The sequence below is a fragment of the Agrilus planipennis genome, unplaced genomic scaffold, assembly GCF_000699045.2.
Source record: "Agrilus planipennis isolate EAB-ADULT unplaced genomic scaffold, Apla_2.0 scaffold31, whole genome shotgun sequence".
NCBI classification, from domain to species: domain Eukaryota; kingdom Metazoa; phylum Arthropoda; class Insecta; order Coleoptera; family Buprestidae; genus Agrilus; species Agrilus planipennis.
The window spans coordinates 433,576-446,181 of NW_020439053.1; the positions used below are offsets into that span (position 1 = coordinate 433,576).

At 33.7% G+C, this 12,606-nt stretch overlaps 1 protein-coding gene across 1 annotated transcript; it reads left to right on the plus strand.

The window, feature by feature from the left end:
* The first annotated feature begins 2,283 nt into the window (after nucleotides 1–2,283).
* LOC108732865 (transcription factor MafB) lies at nucleotides 2,284–4,010 on the plus strand. The gene has a single exon (XM_018463862.1). It carries the CDS (start codon nucleotides 2,396–2,398, stop codon nucleotides 3,566–3,568), a length of 1,173 nt encoding a protein of 390 aa, XP_018319364.1. The 5' UTR covers nucleotides 2,284–2,395; the 3' UTR covers nucleotides 3,569–4,010.
* The last annotated feature ends 8,596 nt before the right edge of the window (nucleotides 4,011–12,606 follow it).

Genomic DNA, 12,606 nt, shown 5'->3' on the forward strand with positions numbered 1-12,606 from the left:
TATTTTCCTCTGTTTATATTTAAAATTTCCAACATTCAAAAATTTGATTTTTTAAAATTTCAAATATCTGGATATTTTAAATATCTAGATACTCAAACACCTATTTAAATGTAAGGTAGATGTCTTGTGGCTCACATACTTGAGGAATTACCCCATTAAATGTTAGTATGTAGTTCCTCTGTTCAAATTTTCTTTCTCGGATGCAATACTTTTAAAGTTCCAATTTTCTTAATATTGAGGGCTCAAATCAATATATCAACATTTCAGATATTCAAATAATATTTGATAAAATAAAACATTCAAAAATTTACTGAATATTTGATTGTTGAAATTCATGATTATTTACAAAACTTACTGAAACATCAAGCAGTTTGAGTATTCAAATCAAATTATAGGAAAATAAATCTTTGGATGCTTAAATATGAAAAACACACCACAAATTCCTATGCTTGAACCAAATACCTCTGAGCCAGGTAAGAAAAACAGTAAATAAGTTAGTCGGAAAAGAAATTTTATAACATTAATATCTAATATACCTCTAGCCTTAAAGAAGCCTAAAAGAACTAACTGAAAACTGCGTATAGGATTTTTTTCAGATGTTTTACGTCAATGGTTTGAAGGGGTGGTTCGCCTTAATGACACTTTTAAAACAGTAGCTAATCTCGTAACCAGAGGGTTAAAACAGAAAGATTCTGGGACATATTTGTTGTAATTGAGAAAACCGTTTTTGAGGGGTTGCCCAAAAAAGACAACTCAGAATGTCACCTTTTTGGACCCCTTCCTCCCCCTTCGTCTGGCTACGTTAAACTTTCAGCGACCCCCGTAACAAATATTACGTTACAAAAACGAGCCCGCCTCCATATAAACGATTTCTTGTGATTAAAGTTTGTTAATTCTACTTTTTCCTGAACTATTTGTTATTTGAGAATGACTTTCTATCGTGGTGAAAAATTTTAAGAACAGCCAAATTAAGAAAAAAATTATAATAAAATTGATAAACTGCGAACGTCACATTTCCTTAGATCTCTCTCCTTCCTCCTTGTCATACTTCGTCAAGCTAAGACCCTTACTTGCGAACGTAATTTATGAACGACCCCTGAAAAAGCGTAGACTTCCCCTTTCCTTTAGAAATTTACTTTTTCAAGAAATTTCACCATTCCTGTCTTTTTGGGCATTAGTCTATGTCTATACACATATATGAAAGTTCATGTTTTAAACTTTAGAATAGAACAGGTGTGACATTCAGACAGACAGACGTGCAGGTGGACGGAACTACTGAAACTGCAAGGGAACCTACTTGAGCATTAGAGATAGTGGAAAAATATAAAACTTGAGTAGAGAAGTTCTCATAAAATATCGAAAAAGGTCGAATTCAAAACTATGTAATAAACAATTTTTCTAGAAGAAGCAGAAAAGAAAATTGTTAAAAAATGTTTGCAGAGAACTGAAAAGGTCAGTTTCTAGGATTTTTCCAATTCATCGGTGAGACTTTCGGGAAACCTAAAGTACGCTTTGTATGTATCCAACAATTAGTAACCATGGATGTGAAAAATCACAGATACCATCACTTGAATTGCTTCAACTCACTATAAGGACTAGTAATAATTAAATTTTAAGCAATTTATTTAAAGTTCACATCTTCTTAATGTCAACATCAATTAATTATATAAGAACTAAACAAATTGTGTAGTTTATTTAGTTGTATTGACATGATTGTTCGATATTTAAGAAAGAAATGGAATGTGTCAGGTGCTTCCACCAATTCTATTTATCATTATTTCAATCATCCCTTGATAAAAATAAAATAAACAGAGAAACCAAAATCGGCCCTCATTTTACTACACCTAGGTATATTTGGAATCGAGGTTCCACATTGTAATCAATAGTTTAAGACGCCCATGTGATGAAGGGTCAACAAAAAGTGTAAATTTACTGACCCATCGTGTGGATACGGTCAATTGAAACTGATTAGAAACTTTGAAATGAAATGTTTACATTTTCTTGGATATATACGACTAGTTATGAGGATATCGACACCGAATTATGTAATTATTTGCGAAAATTCGTTTTTTTTTCAAATAAGGCCATTTCAGTTTCCGATAAGAAAAAAGGAAAACGATACGATGCGAAAAAAGGAAAATTATTACTGGCCATCGAGGTATAAACAAATTTCCGGTGTAGTGTCAATGGGGCCTATCGGAAAATGTGAGGGCGGTCCTCGAGCAGTGCCGCCTCCAGCCGCAGTCCGCAGTAGTGACGTCCGACGCCTGAACAAGAAGGACTTATTTCACCGTCGTCGTCGTCGCGAAAAAGCGTCGTCTCGCTAGTATCATCAAAGCGAATCGATTTTCATTCAAATTTTCAGTGTTTTATATGCCGCGAAACGCGAGTGCCTATGCAGCAAACTTTGGGCACGAGAACCATCGAACCTTCGAGGATGGAACAGAATGAGCAGCATCTTGCTGATGAATACGTCCAGGGTTTTGATCTGGAACATCTCGGAGATGTGACCGTCAAAAGGGAAGAAAAAGGTCGGGCAACCGCCGATTCGGAATCGTGGATACCTGACGAGGTAACCAGTGCCAAATTTTCCAGGACCTGGCCAGAAGAAAGGAGAATTCCTCCGATTTCACCATCAAACGAATCCATGTACACACCTCAACCCGTACTGATGAATATGACGTTTATAAATGATCCATCTACTCCTCCAGACACACCACCAAGCCAATCTCCGATACCGTACAATGGACACCCTGGATTTATGGACGAAGTTATGTGGTTTCCTCAGAATATGCGGGTAGATCCACAACCTCTTGATCTTCGTCCAAATATGCCTTGTATGGGAAATCCAGTCGACTGGGATCGACGAGATTATGCCCCTTCTGTATTAAGTGTAGAAAACCACCCGACCCTTCAAATCCAAAATCAGCACCAAAGACCTCAAAGTTGTAGTAGTGGCGGAAGTCTCGTTTCCCAACGTAGACATTCGAGTAATTTAACCACTAGTGATTATTCTTCGTGTGAATCATTAACGAATCGAATGCAACATGCCAGCGTGATTTCAAGTGATTACAGTCCGTGCAGTGAAATTCCACCACGAGGACACCATCTTGGCGGTGCAACAAGCGAGTATGGTTCTTGTAGTGATTTAGTACCAAGTCGTAAGCATCATAATAGCATTTCCAGTATCGAGCAATCTCCGTTCGAAGAAAAATATGGACTTCTCGATAAAGTCCTTGTCAAATTGTCAGTAAAAGATCTAAACAAACGAGTCCAGCATCTTCCAAAAGACGAAATAAATCTGATCAAACAAAGACGAAGGACACTGAAAAATCGTGGTTACGCACAAAACTGCCGACACAAACGGGTCCAGCAGAGACAAGATCTGGAAGAGTTGAATCGCAGCTTGAAGGACGATTTGAGGAGGATCAAAACTGAATTATCAGCCATAATACAAGAACGTGACCATTTGAGGCAGAAAATCATATTGTTAAACAAAAACTTACAAGGGTCGCAAATACACCACCTGAACTCCGATGGGCAGAATTCTCCGGAATTTTACCTGTGACAGTACGCTCCGGGCAGAAGGACGTAGTTCTTTGCCCTCCGAAAGACACTCCTTTGGAACAACTACAGCAAGGATAATGAAAAGTGAGACTTGAGTGTATTTGTGTACCTTATGAATAACACTTCGTGGACTGATCCGCGATTTGTTGCACTATTATTTTCCTCTGTTTATAGTCTGTTACTGTTACAAACTCAATTTTTTCTGTTATTTGTTATAGTATTAAGCTGTCCCAAAGGGCAATTGCATATCCTTCATTAATTAAAAACGTAATGTAACTACGTTGGGCAATCATTTCAGTATATGTATATTTTTATACAATTCGACCTCGTCTCTCGAACTACGACCCTTTTGTTGCATCTGCCATTTCGACTTAACAGAATGGTTGTGTTTTTAAAACGATCGTTATATAAATATGTTATTAAAAATTATTATGTAAATAATATTAGCGTCAATAAATAATGGTTTAGAATAACGTGTCGTTTTTTCACCCGGAAGCTTTCTTCAAAAATACACAACAACTTATATTTGTTAAATGTAGCACTACTCATTTATAGGAGTATGCTTACACCAATTAATAAATTTGGTTCATCTTTTTCTTATTTCCAATTGGGCGAAAAAAATATTAGCTATATTCAAAATAAATATGGTCATTAAAGAAAAATAAGGATAAGTGTAACATGAAACAGGTTTTTGTCCTTTATTAATTACATATTATTATCATTTTCTTTTATACCAGACTTTAATCAAACAAATTGCCATTTTAAAACTATTGGCTGTGTTGAAAAACGTTTATAAAGAAGGAGATATTCTATTATCGTAATTTTATTTAAACGTAATGCGATATTTCCTTAAATTATTAATTTCAGTCTTGTTCATTCTTTCGTAATGGAATTCATTACACAAAATAAAAAGGCCACTTTTCAACATATTGTTGGTGAATATTAAGAAATAAAAAATTCCCAGTAATAATAAAGGTAAGTAAAATCATAATAAAGTGATAGACGAGCATTTAAATTATGTTTTTCTTTTGTTGTTCAGAAATAAAGTAAAAGTCTCCAACCAAAATTATTTAATTGATAAAATTGGAAATATAAAGTATTTGGGTGGAGGCGCGTACCACGCTAGAATAAGAGCTTTAAAAGGTTTACGTTACAGTAATAGTTTATGAAACAAACAAAACAACTTAGTTTTATAAGATCTATATTTTGGTTAATTGAATTTAATTGCCACTTTTTTCAAATCGGAATATAAATAGGTCAGGTTTAATATTACCTGATTATCTACCATCAGCTGCTTTTCACAAGACTAATGCAATTGAAAATTTTTAAGCAATACGAACTTCCACTACATATAATTTTTAGAGCTTTGCTACGTACTTTTTTCTTATATTTTTTTCTTGAAATTCAATTTTTAGTTATCACATAATAAGATGACATATTAGGACACACTATTTAAAACCAAGGAATTCGAATTCAAGTATAAAAAGTTAAAACCCATTCAGAAACTTCATTCGTTATTAAGTTCATTAGTATTAATAAATATCTTATTACAGTATTTCAATTATAAAATTACAGGTAACTTGTTTAATTATTGTTAGTAATAGTCAATATACTTATGGATAAAATTAATATATTAATGTCTGTCATAGTGCTGTTGATTATTTCGGTTATTTTCTTAAATTTTCCTCAATGACTGGGTAAACAAAATTATTTTAAAAATCATCTAGAATTTTTCACAATTTGTTCATATACATCTGACCAATGAAGTGTATGGACCACCCTACTGCCGAATAACTTATCCTTATCAGATCCTTGTCAGGATATGAGTCTCGCTCGCACATCTCAAGGTCTATGCTTTATTAAATGTGCGACGACTTATTCCTTTCCCTAAAATTTTATTTATTTTACTTGTGATATTTATACGAATATGTAAATATATACGTAGATATTTGATACTGTTGCTAATTGAAGACGTAACTTGATGGTTTCGAACTGAAGATGAAACCTTTTGGGTGCTTAAACTCGTCCTAGGTTTCTACCCCCTTTCTAATATGAAATTTAGGATTTCCTTATATATGACAAGCTTTGATTCGCGACTTCATCCTAGACAAAAATTTTCAGTCTCTCTCCAGTCTCTCAGAGTCTTTCAGAGTCTCTGAGAGCGTCTCTCACAGTCTCTCAGTTATTGCCTAGTTGTTTTTATGGGTCTCTGACAGTCTCTGTATGAGAGACTCGAACGACAAAAATTCAGATATTCGAGTCTCTCACAGAGAGACTGAATGAATAAAACTAAAAAATTGAGAAATTCGAGTCTCTCGTTCAAAGACTGGATACGAAATGAGGATCTCTCTATGAGCGACTCGAGTCTCTCGTTCAGAGACCCTAGACAGTTTTTTTGACAGTCTCTCGACAGTCTCTCTCAGCGCCACCAGAGAGACTCGATGAGAGACGGAGACTCGAGTCTCGCTTTCAGAGACTCTGAGAGACTGAACATTTTTATCTCGGGTGCATCCACATGATACTATTTCTAATTGTTTATAAAAGGTATAACTATTCAAAAGAAAACTACGTCAACATCATGTATTCGTTCTTCCACCTGGTTTCCCACTGATCATTTAAGAATTCAGCAATTTTCATCTTGTATAACATACATTTGAGATCATAGACGATACAATTGTTATAATTAATAAATAGTCTAAATTAATGAAAAAGAGGAGATCTACTCATATCTGCAAAGTTTCATCGAAATCGGTACAGACAGCCAGACAAATAGTTTTTAATGGTCTTAATAGCATTCAAATAACCATATAAACTTAAAAAACGCAGTTATTCTGTTATTATTCAGATAGACACTTCAATTTTATTTATATGAAAATACAGATTAGAAGATTTGGTTATATAATCAATCACTGAGAGTACGAGAAGATCATCTTGACTCATACACCAGATTCTAATCAAGGTAACCAAATCTGCAGGCACCTTTTTTACAAATAATTTATTGTTTAATTAGCATTTTATAAAACTATCCGATTCAGATAGAAGGAATCTATAGTTTTATTCATTATTTTGTAATCCTCATTCTATAATGATTATAATTAATTTTTCGTTTCTCATGCGGGTGCCGCGGTATTAATTGAACATAAACAATATATACAACAAAGAATGTCTTTCATTTTCACTATTGTTTATGATATTTTTGTGTGTGAAATGGATTGCTATTAGTAATGACGGGGTCAAAGATAAATGCCCAAATTCGAAAGGACTCTGACGCCAGTTGAATTCCGCCTTGGGCTAGCCGTTGTGCATAATCATACAGGCGAATTAAAAGGAATTTTAGAGAAGTAGGGTACAGTAGTAATAATATGAGAAACGAGTTAGGGATCATTTTGATGAAAAATGAGGAAAAGGTGGAAAGAATACTTAGTGAACCTATAGGCAGGTCATGAGTTAGAAGATATATTAGAGAAGGAAGATAGTGTGGAGATAGATGAACTAGGTTATCCCATAATGGGAGAAGAGTTCGATGTAGCATTAAAAAACCTAAAGAATAATAAGGCACCAAGTATAGATAGGATACAGGTGGGAATTTTAAAACATGCAGGACAAGAGGTCAGAGATCGTTTGTTCCCGGAGAATTATAAATGGAACGTGGTAGTAACGATACCTAAAAAGAGAGGCGCGAGTGGGTTTAGAGGAACGCGGGAGGTCATTCTAGCTTTATGGGTAACAATATAGATAACGACAGAAAATGGAAGCAGGGCGTACATAGGATTTGTAGATTTAGAAAGAGCTTTTGACAATGTTGAATGGGACAAGATGTTAAATATACTTAAAAATGTAGGGACGAGTTAGAGAGATAGAAGAGTGATACTTAAATGGTATAAAAAGCAATAGGCAGTTATATAGGTGGAGCAGCAACGTAGAGAAGTAAATATTAGAAAGGGAGTCAGAGGCTGATGATGATAATGATAATGACAATGATGATGAAGGATGTCAGTCCTGAGACTGGTTGGATACGCACCTTCACTCTTTCCTGAGCTAATCTTCGCATTTCCATAAAATTAAAACATTCCATACCTTAACTATTTATAGACAGTAATCTAATCTAGGTCTACCTCTCCTGCTCCTAGCTCCTGTTTCTACGTCTTAAATGTCTCTAACTAACTAAGTCCAAAAAGTACATTAAAAAAGAATTTTGCGTTGACTCCAGTTGGTGGAATCTGAAAAATCATAAGCAAACAGACAAAAAACATCATACTTCTTGCTTAAAATCAATCCTAGTTTTTATCTTAAATAACTGGACGAAACCCCGCATTTTATCATCATCATCATCACAAGGTCGTCAGTCCCAAGACTGGTTGGACAAGTACCTCCACTCTTTCCTATACTGAGCTAATCTTCGCATTTCCCTAAAACTAGAACATCCCACATCCTTTACTATTTGCGAACAGTAATCTAACCTAGGTCTACCTCTAGCCCTCCTAACTCCTGTTTCTGCCTCTAATATGTCTCTGAATATAACATACGAGATCACACCCTACTACGGTTCTAGATATGTTTGCACTGAGTCAGAACAAAAAACTGAAACGCAATAAATATTTGATAAAAATTGCTAATGTTTTCCTTATATTTTCTACAAAATTTGTTTAACCTTTCTACAATTTATAATGAAATTCACAAAGTTGTTGTCGTAAACATTTCATTCAAATTGTAAGAAATTTGCCTGAGCCCCTGTCGATATTTCTCCTACAATTTACCACTACAATTTTATAGTCAAATTTAAGTTTACCGTTAGTTAACCTTACTACAAACTTTAGTCGCATTTTCTACAAAACGACCTCTACAACGTTATAGTAATTTTTCCTACAGCATTTTTCTGAGTGTACGAAACATTGGAACACCTGATAAATTATTGCTACTTGTATGAACCTCTAAGAAAACAAAATTCAAATTCTAATGAATTCCCAAAAACCCTATGGGTCTACGACCAAAACCACATCAAATCTTCGTTTTTTTTTTTATATTACAAATTGCGTTAGATTAAGATCTTCAGTCCTAGATGATTGATATCAAATTATGTATAAGTTATGTACAGACTAGTTTTTATGATCATTATTATTATATAAGATTAAAAGTTAAACATCAGTCACAACCAGAAAGTCCATGAGTTAAGATAAACGTTGTAACTATGAGTAAAAAATAACATTGTAATAGGATAAATCCTGTACACAATAAAGATTAAGCAATGAACTAACTTTGATTTATTAATTTTCTAGAAATTGTATAAAAAGCCTGAATTCCGATAAGACACATACAGCACAATATAATATGTCTGATTATGTTTCTTTATTTGATTAAAAATTGTTTGCATTAAAGAATACGTAATAGGTACGTGTGCTAGGAATTTACAGTAAATGTCTATATTTAATGTCTAATGTTCGTGATTACTGATCCTATTATTTTAATCGTAATAAATGCAGCAGACGTTCATGCCGACGGGCGTTGACGTTATCACGAACTTATTTATAATTGTGATTAAATATTACAGAAATACCATAAAAATAGAGCGCTTGTTAATGTTTAAATATACGTATGTAGATAATAAAGGAAGGATCTTGATATTATGCTAAACTTTGTCTACTTTTAGTATAGCTTCCTCAAAAACTTCGAATAAATTATGTAGTCACATTTTTGGTCAGTAATGTAAAAACCCTATCATTATTTTATATTCCTGTATCTAATAATAAGTAAAATGAAACAGTATGCAGTAAGTTAAAATGTTTTTAACGTTTAATGTAATATTTTATTTCAGTTTTCTATTGCATTCAAAATCGTATACACGCTTATGAGATTTGAGTTAAAGTGAACAGTAGAATGAATAATTTTTTAATTGTTTGCATGAGTTTTATTTTATAGATTAATTAACTTACACTACCTGGCATATTTATTTCCTGTCAGTATGTGTCATGTTTTAATAAAATTTAACGAATTTCTACCACCTCTTGCTGAGATAAATGCAATCAATATTCCCATTCCATTACAGGACCCCAGGATCGGCTCTACTTCGGGTACAAAAGGTACCAACACACTTGTGCGACCATAGGATTCACATTAGTATATGATTATGATACACTTTCCTGACTAGAATTTTGAGGGGCTGCAGGTAGGGTCCCTAAGTGGGTAACCACACTACTTCTTGAGGGCACCATGAGGTTGTCCCCTAGGGCAAGGAAGGGGCATATAACGCCTTGCCGCATTTGGCCATCATCAGGAATGCCGCATGCGACCCCAGCACGGAAAAATTATTGCTACTCCATTAAAAACTTTTGGAAAAATGAACTTTATTAGTAATGAAAAAAATACATTATATATGTATATAACTTATTTGTAAAATTTGTTTGCTCTCAAGTAAGATTGTGTTATTTAGCTGTTTTGTAGTCAATAATACTTTAAATTGTAATCATTTCATGATGCGTATGGTTTCAGTTGTTTTATAATAACAATATCAGAATATGTACACTTGTTGGTTCGTTGCAAATGTAAAAGATTTCATTGAAACGACGATATAATTGGGCAAGGAGATTATTATTAAGTTTTTTCATTTTACCGAGAGTATTTTAAAACGGATTTACCTCATCGAGCCCCATAAGGTAGATTTAATTTAAGTTTATATATGTTATAGGCTTGCCCCTTAAGACCCATATGAAAAACCCATAAGGCAATCCTCATTTTAGTATCATGGTGGGATTTTCTTGAGGAATCTACGGGGAAATCCCTTTATCGGTATGCTCCTAATTAGCCATATGAGGCCCGCACGCTATATGGGGTATGCCGCTTATAAATTTTAGTCGAGTTTTCGAATATGAAAACTTATGAAAATAGTTAAATGCGTCTGCTATATTTTTTGTTTTCAGGATGGAGTGATCCTTGAAAAACTGTAAATCTTGTAGATCGGTGACAGGACATTTCGTAAAATTTCAGAGAACATTGAAAGGGTTTTTAGTAGGAATTGCCTTTAGTCCTATAAATTAAATAGGGCATTTTGTTTTTTTGCAAATTATTTACTAAAAATATTACTAAGTTGCCTTTTGATGGTTTACAGTTTTTATTTGTAGGCATGCAACAAAATATTTTGTGCAACATGGAAACAGTAAATAACACATCCAAATTTCAAAACAGAGTACCTATTGTGAATTAAAATTTTGAGTTAAAAAAGCTATACAACATACAAACACGTTGTGAAAGCGAAATATGACGATGAGACTCTGTTATTGAAAAACTGATTCCTATTTATTGTTTGCAATGTGGAAATGTTAATTATCTCAAGTTTGATCCAATAGTTGTCGAAAGACAATCGCATGTTATACTATTTGACAATATCTACATTTTCAAAATAAAATTATTCAAATGTAACTTTTTTCATATAGGTAGTAATCCTATCTGTATCCTAACTGACTTCATTGAAGTATTTACTTGATCTTAAATAAAACTAGATATTCATTTATTTACTGAATATATAAAGGTCATTATCCTGCAAAACAGTTATTTGATTGTCTTTTGACAGTGTTTATAATAAGGAATGAGTTTATCTTTATTCCTGTGATATTTCATATTTTTCTGTTTATAACCTATTAGTAGTTTATAGTTTATACTTTAGTATTAGCTGTTAGATTATCAGCCAGCTTGGCAGCTTTGGGAGTATTTACCATTTCAATGGTATTTACAGAAGAAGGGGGGCACGTATATATGTAGTATTTTTTGTAGCACCCTGTAGAAAAAAAGGCGATGATATAGTCTCAAATCAGAAAATGAACGAAGTCTTTGCAAATATAAGAAATTGTTTTGCCTGCCACATTACAGTAAAAAGTTCCTCAATCCTCATTATAATGTCGAAATAAATAATATTTCAAGACAATATGATGATATAATATGATGAATTGATTCACCTACCGATTAAAACAAAACTCTCACTAATGATATTTCATTTAGAGAAAAGTTTTTATTTTATTTTGTAAAAAAATTAACTATATAGACTATTAATAACTAAATTGTTATTTAGGTTTAACCAAATGAAACTTTCTGAAACATGGGGCAATTATCTTTGTATTATAGTACAAATTCATCTAATGGATTAAATAAATTATTTGAATAATTTCTTTCAATCAATAAATCAGCTTAGGTGTGTCGAGGTTTTCAACTAAATTCGTACATTTTTTATCTGATCAGTAAAGTAACTTCATTAAAACTTGAATTATTATATGTAGAGTAGTAACGAGTACAATATGTCTGCATTTCTACGACGTTTCGTACAGACTTCCTCTGACAGGATTATAAAAAATTTTCTATACAATTCTATATTAGACAATGAGAGCAGTTGGGATTAGACCGACGACTTCAAAAGTTTTGCTGTAGTTATATGATATAAAATTGTATACATATATAAAATTTTCTAGCACCCTGGCATGATTAGGGTTCGGAAATTCAAGCGAAACGTCAAAGAAACACAAATATGTTTTCAATAATATCGTTTGTCTCTATTGTACCACCATATCTTTGTATTATTATTATTCTTTTACTCAGATTTTTAAAAGCAAAATGGAAACGGTTCCAAAATGGTACATTTTGCATGAAATGACAGATAACTCATGTGTACGATATAAGCGAGTTCGATTGAACTCTCTCGCAGCAGTAGCAGCTGATGCTGATCGGGCAGAAATTCAGCTGATGGAAAAAATGGTTCGTCAGCTCTTTGAAAGAAACCCCAATCTTTAGGTCAATCGTCCAGTTTCGGTTTCACGGTGAAGGATTGTGATGACGTCGTCACCGACGCTATCAACCCCCAAGACTTCCAGGCCATCAGAGTGTGCCACGACGACGCGCCACAGTAGTAATCCGCATTATCAGCAAACGGGGTAAGTGAAAGTTCAGGTGAGCTACACCGACGGCGAGAGCGGGCGCTTTTTGGGCGTCAGCGATATACGTGCGCCGTCGCGACGCAAAGCGCCAATAGTGACGGCACCGGGACGCAATTGGACAATA